A 17,298-nucleotide genomic window follows, 5' to 3' on the forward strand; every position below is an offset into this window, starting at 1 on the left:
GTTAATATTATAATTAAAATGATTTGATACATCAAAAATCATTATACAATTGTTTTATATCTAACTAATAAACAAGTAGCTGTTGTATACTGAATTAAGGAAATAAAATATTCACTTAATATACGTCACACTAAATATTATGATGAGTTTCCACTGTCTTACATATAAACTTTGGTATACAGATTTTTAAAGGGCAATGCTATGTATCGGTATCTCGATCCACACCACCTGTGATACATGGTGATACATACTTCATGTGTCACCTTCATTAAAATTTAATAATTTACTTTTACGTCTCGTTTACATAATTCAAACGTTTAGGTTATAACGTAAAATTTTTATTGGTGTCGTTACATTTTTACAAGGCTTTTATTGTACGTACCTACTTGTGCGGACGGTACGTGCCTTCCTCGTCCATCGCTTAATGCATTTATGCAGGCAACGGGGCCCATCTCACCCGCCTCTTCCTATTAGTTGGGCTGACATTTTTATACGTTTTTTTAACCTTTCTATCTAACATTTTTAGGTATTATAATTGGATTATAGAACGAGGCGATAGAAAGAAGTAGTAAAATGTCCACTCACGCTGTAGATTTTGCGAAATTACATTTAGTAAATGCAACCATGTCCGTTTGGATTATTTGAACACTCCGGTTTCAATTTTCATTAAGTTTTTGATTAAAATAACCATTTGTGCATATTAACTATCTTTTTATAGAACTATCTTCAAACGTACCCTTCAACACCCACAATAAATTCCTGAACTACTAAATTGTACTTGATGGAAGTAAAATATTTATCTATAATTTTTCCTAACTCTGTATTTACGTACATTATATAACTTACAGTTGAAATTACATAAAAAGTGGTAATTAGTAACAAACAGGAGTTGAGTTGAGGCAGGTTTTCCCGAACAATAAGAGGGCGGAGAACGCAACACAGTTGCATTTTGATTGGCGGACAGGTACGCCTCCGATACTATGAACAAACTGTTGAGAGTTCATTAATGCTTTCTGATACATACCCATGTTCCAAATTATACACTACATTTAAATACAAATATAGGTTTTAACCAATAATTCAGTCTCTAAATTTGTAACTGCTACCTATTATTTAAATCAACAAGAGATGTTATGAAAGTGATTTGCAGTATTGTCCTGTGTCATAGGGGAACCTTTTTCCGACCACATTTATGACACACTGTAGAATGTCACGATGATATTGATGTATGAATTTGAAAGAGACGAGATAGGTGGACCAGTACTGTGCCATTTGGAAGAGTTTAATCTCTGCCAACCTCTCTGTTAGGTTAGTGTAAGTTTGTAAAGATGTTTTATATTATCTAAGTATTATTAATTAAAAAAAAAGTGTTCCATGTTTTCAATTTTTTATGTTGTCGTAACGTTACAGTCGATGACTATTCCTTTGTAACTATGTCAAAGAGCTATCACGATAAAAAAAGATGTCGCTACATCGATTGCTTTGGTTTTATGTTGTGGCAATTTTTATCATGTTAACTTCATGCATCAGATTCGGTCCACGGTTAAGATCGCTTTGAAATTTTAATGGAAGCCAAATGAGGAACTTGACAGGTTAATAAGGATGTGTCGTTTTGCCGACGTTAATAGCAGCTCGCCACAGCGAAATGAAAGGCTCGGTAACATTTTGTACGTGCATCCATAGAATAGACTTTAATCGACTTAAATATTTCCTTTGTGCTCGAATGCTGATGAAAACTCTTTGAAACAGGAAAATAATACAAGGATTTTTTTGCTTTGAAAATTCACTTATAGTTGCTACAATATAAACATTTAACTTGATAGTTACGCATTACGCATTACGCATTTAAGCATTTTAAAAAAAAGGAAATTAGTAGAAAAAATATTTAATTAATTATAAATTGGTAATTTTATTCCAATATCAATATCAATGTTAGTTATCAACAGCAAAACACGTTTCGATATCAAATCATGTGCATTGTCAAGCTAATCATACGACAACAAGTGAATTACAAAGGGGATCAAACAACCGGTTCTAGCTTTATGTGAACTAAGACGTGAATCTGAAAGGGTCTGCTAGTGCGAGAATTTTGATTGTTAGCAGCGTTTGATGTTCCATCTCGAGCTCGAATGTCTATGGGGACAATGGACGAGTGTACTGATGCTCTAAGCCAGCCGCCTGTGAAATTGCCCCGAGCACGACCGAATTGAATGTAATGTGTGTGCAAGTTGATGTCCCACTACACTAAGGTATACGATTGCCATGTTTAAAAATTAATATCAATTTTATTATCGGTAAGTGTTCTGCAAATCTTATATAAGCTACATTCGTAATTCGAAATATAAAAGTCTTAAATTAATTCAAATTTTTAGTTCTCGACTTGTTTCAAATAGTTCTTATTGCTGCCTTTAATAACTTTGACTTACGTAGATGTATACGAAATATTAGCTTTATTCTTGTGTATAATATTGTTCAAAATCGTTGTAAATTGTAATTAATCATCGGCTAGATTGTAACAGACGTCGCTGCAATAGATTGAGTTTGGTTCCGGAGTGCAAGTTTGCGCGGGCGGGCGGCGTAGGGCGGGCGCGGCTGTTCAGCAAACGCTTATAAATAAGGCTCATATCGGTGCAATAATGTGTTGCTAGGGGGAATATTGCACGGCCATCCGATACCCGATACACGCAACACGAGTGCTAATATCCAGAACGAAGAGTTTCGATTACCCCGAGCGGTTCATTTTATTTGCTCCGCGTACGTTTCCTTCGGGTTTCTTTTCGAATTAAATTAGCTTGATTGTTACAGCTTATAAATGCATCAATGTACGTTGCTTTTATTAATACATCCGTTGTGTACATTTTGATATTTTTAATGTAATCAAATAAAGATTAATTGCGGTGTGGCGTCAACCTGAACAAACGTATTTGCGAGATGTTCTCTTGTTTATCTAGAAAAGAATAGCTGTGTTAATAAACACGGCCAGCGCTCTGTTTGAGGTTAAAATAATGTAGTCCGTCTCAGAGTGGATAAAGAACGAATGTTTAATGTAACCATATCAATATATTTTGCAGGATATTACTAAGCACTAACAAAATTTCCTTAGTGTAACCAAGTTTAAAAAAAAGTATTTTCTCGTCGAATGTAAATTTAAGTAAATTTATTTTTAAATTAATCCTACTTGCCTTTTTAAGTATTTTTTAAATTATCGAGACTATACTTTGAATACTGCAAATGCTGTCATAAATTATATTGTTTTGTTACGCCTTCACTACTTAACCACTGTCACTTATTTTGAAGGCACATAAGATGCATAGATGTCAAAAAGAAAAAAAAAATAACAAAATGTTAAATTCATACATTTTTTTATTTCAAAGGCTTAGATAATACTTTTAAACTAAAAATACAAAAAAAAATATATTGTAAAAAATATCCTGCACTTTACATCAGTATTGGTCACCGTGTTCCCGGCGCCCAGTGATGTGCCAGTTGTTCCCGCATTTGTTGCGCCGCCACGCAGTTATATGTTAAACAAAATGTATTATTAGCGAACATTAAAGTACTGAGGCGCCGGCCAGTGTCTGCCGATGGCGCATCGAGGCGCGGCTTTACTAGTGAAGCTCCCAACTACCACCACTAACCTATTTTGTCTTCTCGTAAAATTAACAATCGGATATTTAATATTTTTTACAATTGAACATCGCAATTTATTTTTATTAAAGTTGTAGTCCAGAAGTGACATAGTACCAATTAAAAAAAGAATTTTCATCTCAATGAAGAGTTGACTTTTTGATTAAATTAAAAAAAAATTGCTTCTTAAATTAAAGTAGATAAAAGTACTACCAAAATTTTCCAAGTCATATCTTTATTTGTTATTTTACTTTTTATTTTCCTTTTTACAAATATTATAAAAACCAATATTTAGATGTATGTTTGTTACTGGGTACAACACTGTCTAAAGGAACACATAGCCTACTACTAAGTTTTTTTTAGTTCCGGGCGGACGGAGTCGCGAGCAGTAGCCAGTCAACTAATAACACTTTCATATGTATCTCAAGTCGTAACTTCCCATCACTAATGTTGCTTAAACTTTATGCTTAACAATCATTTGTAATATTTGGTTATAACAAATTATCCTTCACAACAATCTTTATTAACTTAGTAACTATTAGCACAGACAACCGCACCTCTTTGCTATAAACGTTTTAGTTTTAAAGTTATGCGTTTATTTGGTGTCAGACTTTTAATAGGAATACTTAATTAATTGCATTTTATAACACTAACTTAAGTCTTTGCGATTTTGAGTGTAAGCTGAAAGTAACTTAATAATAATAAATAGGTAGATAATCTAGTCTCAAGAGGGACGTTTTGACGGGTGTTGTATTTATTTTTAAATCAAAAATCTTAAACAACTTACTATACACCTTTATTCACTCACGTCTTCAATTACATTTGCAATCATTTATACGTTTAGTATAAAAGTTTAATCATTAAAAATTTATAATGTAGAATAGAACGTAACGATCAGAAGGAGAAGCGCAGTTGTCGATCGGTGTCAACGGAGTTTTTGTGGGCAACAAAGCGACGGCGCCGCGCCTCGCGCCGTCTCAAACAATCGCGGCCGAGATCAAAGGAGACGGCGGCGTGTTTACACCCGGCCCATCGCCTAATCAACCTACTGATTAATTTAATTAAACATTACGAGAAAGCTCTGTTTACTGTACGTTTCCTCGGGACCACATGCGTGTTCAAAGGATGTAGGCCGGAGTATAAACATTGACCATTGTTGGAGCTGTCGCCGCGCGGCCCACGACACTGTGACGAGCGGAGCGGTTTGTCAGCCGACGGTTTGTTAAACATTTTTTTTATTAAGTTTCTTGCCCGGCTCGATAAATCGATAACTATTTAAATAACACCGAGTTAAATATGTCATCTTTAAGATAGTAGCAGTATGTATTTATCGATTTTTGAAGTTTTATGTGCCTTACTTTGAGTACAACTGCAATCAATAAACCTGGAAATCCAATTTGGAATAGTTTACAAACGATGCACGCACGTAAGCTTATTTTCATTAAAAAAAATCCATTGGGAATATAGATGAACCATCAGTCATCAGTACATCCCCGTTAGTTAAAATTCACGCTGAAAATGAAACATCGACTTTTGAAACATTCGATAATTAACATTTCCACAAAGGTAGGGTCGACGTCGAAACTCGGCGGTCGGACGGCACATTTCAGCGCGCGCTGTGACGTCCGTCGTCATCCGCCGAAACTTTATGACGTCACAAAAAAATTGGTCCCGCGCTCCGCCACAAAGGCTGCGGGCACACTCTTAAATAAAACAATGTCGCATCAAAACACACGAAGGTTCTTAACACTCATTAGCTGGACGATAACGAAAGCGTTAAAAAAAACGAGTAACTTTTAATTCGGGAAAGCCAGTTTCCCCCGCGCCGCGCCGGAGAGAGCCACTTTTTCGTTTTGTTTTTTAATTAGTTGCCGCTTAAAGTTTACCGCGTTCACGTTGTTCAGTTTTTAATTCTATGTCTTTTTTTAATTTAACCCCTACCAATTAAGTTTTTGAATATAGCTGGCATTAAACGCCGACAAGTTGTTAAGTAGTCCGCGCTGGAAAGTATTACGTGTCTCTCTTTCTAGGTGCGTGGAAAAATGCGTTTGAATGCACGCCCTTTCACCGAGCTTCAAATAGTACACAAGTTTAATTAACTGCAAAAAAAACTTATTTATGCAAATAGAGATTCTGTAAGTGGTTATAAAATTTATTTAATAACAAATTTATACATTGAGGTTAATAATTTTAATTCTAAACTTTGCACGTATTTGCTTCCTATTTCTTTACATACATTTTTATTTAAACCGGATTTATTTGTAAAACAAAAAATGCGAGTGCCAAGGTAACTAATCCATTCGAATAAAGCTACCGTCAAGAGTATATGGAATATTTAATTATTTCATAATTAATTATCTAGCAACATTCACGACGAGCACAAAGTTGTCGATAAAATTTTGGTTCGATTCGAATTCTCGATACAACTTTTTCGTTCATTGGATAATTGTTTCAAATTATATTGAGATGTTTTAACTTAATTCATTTGATAAACTTCCATGGCATTGTGTTTCATGTGAATAAGGCATGATCGCGACTACTCCCTACTATCAGTCGTTCCCTTTGGGGTACGAGCCCTAATTATTCTATTATTATATTTCTTTATTTACTATACTTCAGTAAAACAAATATTAATCACTTTCTCGTTCAACGTCTCATTTGTCTAATGCGAGGGTACATGTACCGCATTTCATTTGCTTAAGAAAATTAGAAATAACAAGGCAACGATTTTAACATAACATACAAATGAAACATACCCGAAAGATATTGAAATAACAGACATTGTGAAGCAGTGAGAGATAATAATGTGTTAAATTAATTGTAAACAACATCTGGCGAACACAGAACTCTTCGTAATTTCAACTCAAGAAATGTTAATTGTTTTCGATCGTTTTACTTATTTATATTTCCTAAAAACAATTTGTTATAAAAAAAACTGGTTTAATATTTTAGAAGATAATTTTAAATTATTTAATAATATTTTTTCTTAAATCATTGGAAAAACAGTAAACCTTTTAGCAGAGGAATCGAAGGAATGGAGAATACGCGCGCAAAACATCGACAGAGAACTTGCAGAAAATAAAATTAAATTGTAATGCGACACGGGTTAGTTACGATGCTCGAGGAAGACCTTTCAATTTGCTGCTTTCTTTTTCTTTCTATTGTTCCAGTATACAAAGCGGCGCAAATTCACCTGCGATCGACTTTATATTCTATTGTCAATATCTTTGCGTCTATTTCTCTATATTTTATGTATTAGAATAAACAATTACATTACGGGCGTATCGCCGCAATTCATTGTCAGTAAAAAGTAAATAGTGAGGATAAAAAACGACGTGCGTGCTTCAGTTGTACAACAGAACGGTTTTATTGTTGCATTAACAATATTAAATAGCTCATGCACCATTGCACGACTAATTAAACTTATTACATTATCGATGATGAACATATAGAAAATAACAGACAACATAATTTTTTCGTGTTGTTCATTGTCATTCGGGAAAATGAGATTAAAATATTAAAAAGCCCTGAGCTATGATTATTTTGAATAACTCCGTTTTTTTATCTGTATGAACAAAGATCATTTTTAATTATTATATTAGTTTTATTAGTATATAACGAAGATAATAGTTAGTCAACATTAATATTATGAATAATGAAAAAAAATATATATGATAAGTAAAATCGTTGTTGATTTAAGTACTTAAATATTTGAAAAGTATTAAAAATAATACCCGAGGTCTTGGCATGTGTATAACAAGCAGTTTAATATTTATAACGTTACATGTTAACTATGGATATTATTAATTCAGAAGAGCTTACACGAAGGAAGTTGCGCGGTTTGGTTGTACGACTGAATAAAATAACACTGTTATAATTTCGAAGCAGAGGCATAAAAGTCGCTTTAAATTAAAAACAAATGTTCGTCAAAGTTGGTCCTTAATAATTCAGCAACTCGCCCTCCCGCCTCCCAGCTCCCTCGGTAATTGGTAACCGGGAATAGGGTCACTATCAACTTACTATCAAGACGGGACCCGATTATATACGAAAATATGATTTCATTATTTTAAATTTTAAACACTTTTAGTATATATCCCGTTGTCAAAATAACACTTTTGCAACGGTTTTGTATTTCATTAAATCTCTGAAAGCTGGACTAGTAAACAAACGAATACGAACATTGATAAATAATGTGTCCAGTAAACTGAAACACAGGACAACCTAGTTTAGAAGTCAAGGTTCCCAGTTAATGTATGTAAATGGGCGTCACAAAAATGTGTGACGGGAAGCTAATTCTTAAGAATTGAGAGAATTTTGGAGCAATTCAAAGATAAAATACCTAATACTATTATTAAAGGGGTGAAAGTCCTAGTTAACATCAGAAGTTTGGAGTACGTACACGAAGGTGGCAGGGTGAGCATGGTGGCTGTGGAGCAATGATTAACATGTTTGTCTTGCTTACATCGTCGCAAGCGCTCAAACTACGTCTAACTCAAATAAAATCTTCCCCGCTTTGCATAAGTACCGGGGCCCGGCTTTCACCAATATTTGTCTACAATGTCACTGTATTTAATGCTCAGAATTAAAACTTTACTATTTGTCTCCTTCTGTTAACATACTTCATTTGAAAAATTACATTTATGAATATTTAATGCATTTGAATCTTTATATCCTTACAGTACTTTTTTAAATTACCTTTACTTAACGTTTAAAATAACTAAAACATTCGTAACAATTAATTCAACGAGAGCATTTAATTTCCGGCAATTTGTTATAAAATGTTATGCGAAATTCGATCTTTGGTGTGCAGTTTTGAAGATTAAATCCAACCACTGAACTCCCATGAATTGTGAACGACGAGGTTGCATCTACCGGGCAATTCATAAGCGACATGTTAATTGTATGGAGTAGCCGCAGGGAGACGGCAACGTAGCGCAATACGCTACTAAGTATGCACCATCAAATATTCCAATCCACTCTGACTCTCATTAAAATTTCATATAAATAAACAAAACCGCTAATCCACTCTTATACAGTATACGTGCACTTAAAATTAATACAGCGACGAATAAAAACAGAAGGATAAAGTTGACATTGCACCAATACGTAGCAGCGTGATCTCGTTAAATGAGCATTACTAGGATATATACTGTTTCCAACTGATCGTACGATTAAAAATAACGAAAGAGAAACAACAATTAACATGGAATAATTACAATTAGAAGACAATATAACAAACGGAAAAGCGAAGCGGCTTTATGCAAATAAATCAACGAACGCGGACGTAACTAGCAAACAACAAAACAATGGACGCTGTGTAATGGAGAGGCAAAGTGCCTATCAGGCCTTCAGACGCTGTAAACATATAAAATGAAGGCGGTTATTGTTCTTCTGAAACAATAAGCTACATATTCCACAATTCGCTGAAGCCATTTCGAGTGAAAGCGCCATGGAAAAAATATCCATCGGATACCGCATCGACGCACGCTTAAACAATCAAACGGGGAACAAAAAGACAGTAATGTGGAAATGGATAATGCAGGAGCGGACGTGGCAGGGTGCGGTCACAGTCCGGGCGGGCGCACTCATAGTCCGAGCGGGCGCGTACACTGCCTCCTGCACTCAATGAAAATAAACGCAGTCACCTGTCACCACTCTAAGGGGTGCACTGAGAAGTCAATTTAAATTGTCGTACCAAGTTGTGACCAAAGCTCATTTGCACCATTGTGGAAGGCAAAAACAGATTAGATTGGGGCGTCTTTGAATGTATTAGTATTTCAAACTGGTTCATTCTTCATTTGCAAACTTATGAGCAAAAACCTAAAATATAATTATAACAAAAAAAACTTAGATTGTCGTATCAGTAATATAGGTACAGTAGCATGAATCCTTTGTGAATAAAGATAGGTATAACGTAAAGTTTACTCAGCTATATTAGTTCTTTTACTAAAATTTAATTAGAGAAAATTAATTTCTATAAATGTAATATGTAATCAGTCCGCAATCCGCTTAGCGGACCGCTGCCGGGGGCACTGTGGCGCCGCCGCGCTTTCGCAGGAGAGGATGTGTGATTAGTTTTATCCTTCGCCCCTCACAGTGCGTCCCCCGATACCCCGCTCCCCACCTCACATCCCGCTCCTATTCTTCGCAAGCTCTAAATTGTAACGCAAATGAATCAAACGTATTATCGTGGAAGCTTAAACGTGTCCTAGCAAATTGGGATCAATGATAAAGCTACTAGAGTTTGTATTAAGCGATTTCTCGCCGCACACCTCAACGTTTTCCTTTGTCGAATAAGGACGGATTGTGGAAAGGGAAAAAAACGCGTATCGTGTAACGTTCACAATGGTTCAAACAGTGAGGACTCGATTCGTGATTGTCTTTTTCTCGAGATTTTCTGTATTACTGTCCTTTTAATTAATTAGTATTTTTTTTTTAGTAATATTATACAATTTGTATATTTTCATAACTTTGATATATATTGTGACGTGTTTTGCATTACATCAGGCGTTAGTTTCAAAGTGTTAGTTTACTTTCTTTTTGCGTATATGTTTAGGAATAAACTTGAGTCATAAATATGCAACAATGTAAATTTACATTTACGACAACATTTACGTCATAACTCAACCTCCCACTCCTCGGCGTTATTATTTTGGATAGACTTTATATAGCTTAAATAGAAATAGTACATATGTAATGTAATATTCTTATATAGTTTTAAAATGTATTGATTTTCTCAGGTGATGAGGTTCGTTTGGTTCAAATTAAACAAGTGTTGTAATTAGAAAAACTTTTAGAATTCTTCAGGACACTTAACTCTATAAGTGGTGTTACCAATTTTAAGCAGAAAAATCGGGGAAAAAATACACAAATCAATTTAACATTTTACGGTTAATTGCCGACACACACCGTAACCTAAAGAGGTAGGCAGAGGTTCGGCGCAATCCTGGCACACTTCCCTCGTCTCTACATTCACATAAAATAAATATATAATATTTATTAACTGTTGTAAATGAACACGAGATGTTTAAGTTGTGTCATATGTAGAAACTTCGCTTTGAAGCGATGCTGACTAACACAAATAATCAGAGTTCGTTACAAATTGCACTGCGTATTTACTTACATGTTTCTAGATATTTCTGTTATCATTGGCGCTTATTAATAATTATAAGTAGAAAAAAGGGCCACTTTTTAAAGTAATATTCGTTTATGCTAACATCTAATCTCAAAGAATTAAATTCGCTGCTCTCTTAGAATCGAACATCGTTGAGCAAACTAATATGTATGTTGCTAGATAAGTTTTCGATTTAATTTCACTGTTAGCGTGGAATTTCACAGAAATAGATAGGAAATAAATAAGTGTTGTACAAATATCGAAATGTATATGTTGGATGTTTCTATGCAATAATTATCACTTCAACACCAACAGTGAGGCAGTTATTATAAAGGGTGTATCATTTAGCAAATATTCAACCATTAAGGCGTGGTGCGGTGCGCCGGCTGAAACTTCCAGTGTTATATTACCACGAACTCCTGGAAGAGTTTGTACGGACGGCCAGTTTGTAATTATTGTGCTAATATGTCTGCTAATAACCGGTAGCAGACTTAAATAACAACCATTACAATGTTTTCCATTTCATTAAATTGGCTTTCGTGATTTGATAAAGAATCTATATGATTTGTTTGGATTGTTTTTTGAAAAATATTATTGTTTTTCAATGCTTCTTTGATGGGCGGATTGAAATAGACCTAGAATTATTCGCCGACTTCGGCGACGCAGTAGAGCAGTACACAAACACTTGTTCCTAGCCGGCGTCCGTCTCTGACTCGTCAATAATTGTAACGGTCAGATGAAAAAGAACAATTCGTCCGTTAATTTACACCTCCCCATCGACGGCAGGAAGTTTACGATCGAGCATTTTATCGATTGCTACTGTATTTAATGCGCCGAATGTGCGCGAGCGAATGTTTACGTTCGCCGCGCGATCGACCGGCGGGCGGCGGCGTTTCTTTGTGCCGTCGCGCGGGCAAAGCTTTATAGAAATTTTAATTGTGGCAGCAGACAAAAGCGGCCCGTTAAGACTCCACTATGTAACTACAGTACAATCTACAAATAAAATGTTTTATTAAGTTGGCCGGAGGAGGGGGATGGTGACGGACGGTGCCGGGCGCCGCCGCCTATACTCGCTGTGTTTACCGTGAGCGCACGTGCACTAAGTACCAGTTGAAACGACCCGATGTATTGTTTGTTTACTCCTATAAAACACTAAAATCCAATTCAATAACAAAGAATTAAAGATCCCGAAATAAAATTTATTGCTCCAGTACGATAAAATAGATTTATGAACGCGCGAGGTTTGCGACTCGCCTGTAATATTCTTAGGTGCTCCCCTGGAAACAATTGTAGTCGGTGGCAAGTCCTGCCGCGAATCATATAAATGTTCAGGCTAAGTATAGTCGCTACTTGGCTCCGGCTTGTCGTTTACATCAATTAAAATAAATCGATACGTCTTGTGTTATATTCGTTCTATCGATTATTACATTTATAAGGCTAAATTATTAACGATTCCCCCTCACTAATATTTGTAGGATACAACTTTACGGTTATAAAACGACGTAATAATTCATTTCTACAACCTAAGGTCTAATATTTGTTTTTTTTTGTTTCAGGCTAAACTGCTCGAGAATTCGCATGCCTGGCTCGGAGCCTCGACATCTTCGATTGCAGGTCTGTTGATATAATTACAACTTTTTAATTGTTGCATTTAAATGTTGTTGTTTAATTCCACAATAAACAACTTTACGCCATGACACATTTGAGATTATTTATTAATATTTTAACTAAAATAAAAATTATTTTATTAATTGTTAGTTAATAGACATCCTTTTTTACACTTATCTTGTAAGAACAATAATAGTGTTTTTTGGCAGTAAATGTGTGTTGTGGCAATTTAATTATTTATTTCACTTCTAAAACTGTTTCTGTTGCCTTTGATTGTGTATTGCATGTTTTACAATAACATAATCCGTATATAATGATGCAGTGCGTAACACTTTTCGTATCCCACATAATAAGTTCTTTGCTTTGTATATAATTGTTTTCAATCCGTGAGAAATTAAGTAACTCTTGGGAAAAACAATTGTCAATACTATGTATATTTTGCTTTCAATATGTGCTTTAACAAAAGAAATAATTTAATTCTAATAATAGCTATTATAAATCATTTTTAAATTTAACAAATAACCTAATGAGAAATAATATTTTGAATTATTTAATAAATTCTTTCTATATCTCGGTAGTTTAATCGTATTATGAATAGGCTTCTATTCTACTTATGGTTTCCTTTCCTTTTTTAACATATTCAAGAGTGAAATTCATGCATCATTGTATCGGACTCACACGTAGTTTAAGTTATATGCTAGCGTTTTTGCTTTTATCTGTCGATCAGAATTCCACGGTACACTGAAGTCGAAAGCACCAACCTGGACACAAAGTCAACTGCAAGAAGCTATACAGGCAGTCGTCAACCAAAGAATGCGTTTTACGCAAGCGGCAACACGTTATGGAATACCTAAAGGAACTTTATACGATAACATTCTTGGGAAATCCAGAAGAATGGCGGTACTAGATGAGGCTGGCTTAACAGCCAATGAGGAGAAAGCTGTTTTAGACTTTTGTTGCGAAACAAGCTCCTCTCCTTATAATAGGAGAACTAAAAAGTCACTCCCTGAAGTGTTATCTTTTGTAGAGAAATTGAGAAGAAAGAGAGACCCTGCTTTTAAGTTTATTGGTCTCACTGGTTTTAGATGGTGGTGGGCATTCTGTAAGAAGTATACTATAGTATCGTTGTATTACGATGGTGCGCCTAAAGTTAAACATTTAAAAACAAGCTCAGATAATAATTCTGATGACGATTCTTTGGAAGATTTGAAATTGAATAGAAATGTTCAATAAAATTCTCAAATGTGCCTTATATTAAAAATATAGTTTTTTAAATATTTTAATAGAAACAATAATATTAGTTTAATCCAGATAAAAATGTTCATATACACTAAATGATTACTGATGGTAGGAATAAATGATGTTAATTATTTTGCACATTTTTTATTCTTATTTCTTATTAACAGTTCTTCATTACTTTTTACACTATTCATTGTCAATTGTTAGCTACCTTTTTATGTCCGTTGAATTACTTTTATATTTGTTTTCAATTGTCATTAATTATATTAGTTTCATACATGCATATTGAATAATTTTTGCGCTTCCATGAAGAATCTATCACTAGATATGATCAAATGTTAAACGTATTCTAAGAATTATGTTATTAAAATAAATATTAAGTTGTTCATATACAAAGGTTTGAAGTGCCTTATTTTATGTGATATAATGCATTCGCATTTATATTTGCTTCGAGCATTGAATTTTTAATTAAGATATAAAATAGTTTTTTTAATACTCTCCAAAACCATTGAAAGGATATTAGGCTAATGAACAGACATAACACAAATGTGCTAACAATATAATCCTGCAAGAAATGGCGACAGTAAACCTTAACATTCTATATTCTTCTTCTAATACTCCAAAACCAAACAAATTTTAATCCTTTATTAACGTTACACAAAAAGTTAATCATCGTTTAAAGTTTCATTACTTTTATACGCAGTGTGAAATACAAGTATCACAAATTAAAATGTTCTTTAATAATTATTTATAACAAGGAGACATTTAATCGCTAACAATGATAATGGTATGAGCTGAATTCATCGTCAGCTGCTTAACTGAACTCGTTTTTCATTGATCTGGTAAATTCTATAGTAATAAAAATGCACGCTTGATTGTTACTGTGTAACGGCTGAAACGATCATCATGATGTCATGGGTTTCCATTGAAGTAATACCATAAAATCTATAGCCATCTCCCTTATTCTCGTTTAAAAAAAGAGATAACCGTATTATATGTTAGTATGGGTTTTGTGTCAGTGGATAATACACACACAAAGATATGCATATATTACCTTTTAAGGGGAAACAACTTCGCATAGTTAGATGATGTTTTGACATAGACGACTTCTTTAGTTGTTCATGGATAATTTAGTAATTACGATAATTATTTAAAAAAAAAACACGAGGTAAAATATAATAGAATTTGTGCAAAAGCTCGGGCAACAACTAGTATGTAATAAAAACAATTGAATTGTTAATTTAATTAGATATGAGTGAATTAATTCGCATTGAAGTGTTGCAAAAGTTCAATTTGAATTGTAGGAGCAAAAAGCTTGATAATTAAATGGTTAGAGCGATAAATAGCTCGCAACAAATGTGCACAGCTGTATGTTTATAGATCCTGGAAGGACTCACATCCAGTATGGCCGGTTACACCACTCAATGTTTGACTTTAAAAACTTTACAACTAAAACATAACTAATACTATATTACTTTCGTCATATATCACATAAATAAGCAATAATATGCTCTAAATTAAAATGAATAACGTAGAAATTTTTCAACTTTTATTACAATATTTGTCTATTAAAGTTGAATGAAAGAAATTAAAATATCCAAACGTGTATTTAATATCGCTCGGTTTATATATTTCATAGGCGAATTACTCAAAACATGACATCTGTTATTAATTCTCATTCTTTGCTCTCAAGGATATAAAACAATGGAAAGTTAACGCGACAGACGCGCTAAAATAGTGCGTTATTTTTACAATTGACGCACATGCATACTAGGTCAGGGGTGGTGAACCTTCACGTCTTACCGTGCCATCAAATAATTTTGACTTTTTAGCGTAGCGTAGGTAACTTTGTAGCGTATACTTGTTTCCTCGTGTTCACTCCTCATATTATATTTTTTCCATACTTTTTCGTAGTGCATAATATATAATATTTTGTGATAATTGACAGGCCCAAAATATTGTGTCGCGACCCATTGGTTCGCCATCCCTGTTAGGTGGTTTGATGCAACTTCGCGGAACAACAACTCCCTAGTTCCCTTGCACAGAACCAGAGGGCAAAAGCGATTTAAAATTTACTTTTTTAGTTTAGTATACTAACTGTTGCCCTGTCTTTTTCCATTAAATAAAAAGAAAAACTATTCTATTTCTAACCCAAATTTCATTCACCTCAGTTAATTCTACGTAGTAACAAACAACCATACAAATATTCACATTATTAATAAGAAGGAATAAATGTTATTAAGAAGTTTTTTTTTATACATTGATAACGAAGTCTTAAGGAATGTTTTACTGAAATTATTTCTGTCATTATAATAAATTAGTTCTATACGTCATCCGTTAATTTTTTTTACATTCCTGGTCAGGTTATAAATAGATAATATGGCGACACAATTGTGTCGTTCAAGCGCTCGTACGTGTCTCGCCTACCTTCATTATAATTTACACCACACGCCATAGATTATAATTAAAAGATAAAATTATTTGTGCGCTTAACGAATCTTAATTGAAATCGCTATCTATGTGAGATTTTCTAACTTAGGTAAATCAGTAATATATAATAATTATTAGTAAAAAAAATTAGTCATATCCATGGCATTTTGTTTCAAACCACATCATTTAATTCTACGGCTAATTAACAAATACACAAGGCAAACCTAAATTACATATTCTTAAAGTATAGACATCTGACATTAATAATGTCATCCTTTCTTTTCTGGGGTAGACAGAAAGATAAATGCTTATAGTACACGCTGATTGAAGATTTTCTTATCGGTCAACGAAGTTTTTTAAAATCGGATCAGTAGTTTTTGAGTTCAGGAACAAATAAGAACTATGTTAGTTTGAAATTTTATTATCCTTTCAATGGTATTGGAAGTTATCGGTAAAAGGACAAAGTTAACTAAGTTAAATTATATTTAAGTCGGTGTGGTGTTACATAAAATAATAATTAAGTTTAGATCCGTAAATAAAAATATAAGATATACAGGATGTTATTGTGGTATTTAGTTAAGTTTATATTTGAATTTAAAAAAAAAAGGAATGAAAAAAATATTGTACAATATCACTCTTAGACAACGGTGTATATACGTTGATGTTGGTTTCCACCGCCAAAACATGTTTAAAACAAATCTCAGTCATTTTGTTCTCTTGAAACGCGTAGATAACAGTGTTTTTTAAACAGTTGTTTCATCAATGAAAATGCCATTATGTGTATAATGTATCTATAAATAGAGATTTAGGATATTTTTAGTTGTAGTTTGTAAGTTTAAAATTTCATTTCGAAATCGGAATAGTACTTATATTTTTTCTTGTTTTAAATGTAAAATTGCATTTTTTAAGAGACAGAACAAATACATGCAGTAAATGCTTTAGTTTTATTATATAAATAGGATATGTTTAAATACATAATAAAACTGCAGCTATTCTTGTAGGAAAGGCAACAGAATTAAAATTAAATTAAAAAAATATTTGCAAAAAAAAAATAAAAAATACCAGAAAACATTGCAAATAAAAAAAAACTAAAAATCAAAATAAATTGAATTCATAATTACTGTTTATCTTAAATTTGATATAATATCCAGATAAAACAATTAATTAATTTAAAATCGATTCGTTTTAAGCAGTATATACAAAATTATCTTGGAGCACTAAGTATAATTTGTTTTTTAATTAACTCTCACGTCTATTGATTATTATTATCGAGCGCACGA

The 17,298-nt window shown here is 33.4% G+C and overlaps 1 protein-coding gene across 2 annotated transcripts in view; it reads left to right on the forward strand.

Moving 5' to 3' along the window:
- The window catches only part of LOC106113621 (protein bric-a-brac 1), a 205,702-nt gene that overhangs the window by 180,546 nt on the left and 7,858 nt on the right, over positions 1 to 17,298 (forward strand). For both annotated transcript variants that reach the window (XM_013306456.1, XM_013306457.1), the window contains one exon: positions 12,298 to 12,355. In XM_013306456.1, the coding sequence (XP_013161910.1) occupies positions 12,298 to 12,355 (58 nt within the window). The remainder of the gene's footprint in view (positions 1 to 12,297; positions 12,356 to 17,298) is intronic.

Source organism: Papilio xuthus, unplaced genomic scaffold, assembly GCF_000836235.2.
Source record: "Papilio xuthus unplaced genomic scaffold, Pxut_1.1 DF828177.1, whole genome shotgun sequence".
NCBI classification, from domain to species: Eukaryota; Metazoa; Arthropoda; class Insecta; order Lepidoptera; family Papilionidae; genus Papilio; species Papilio xuthus.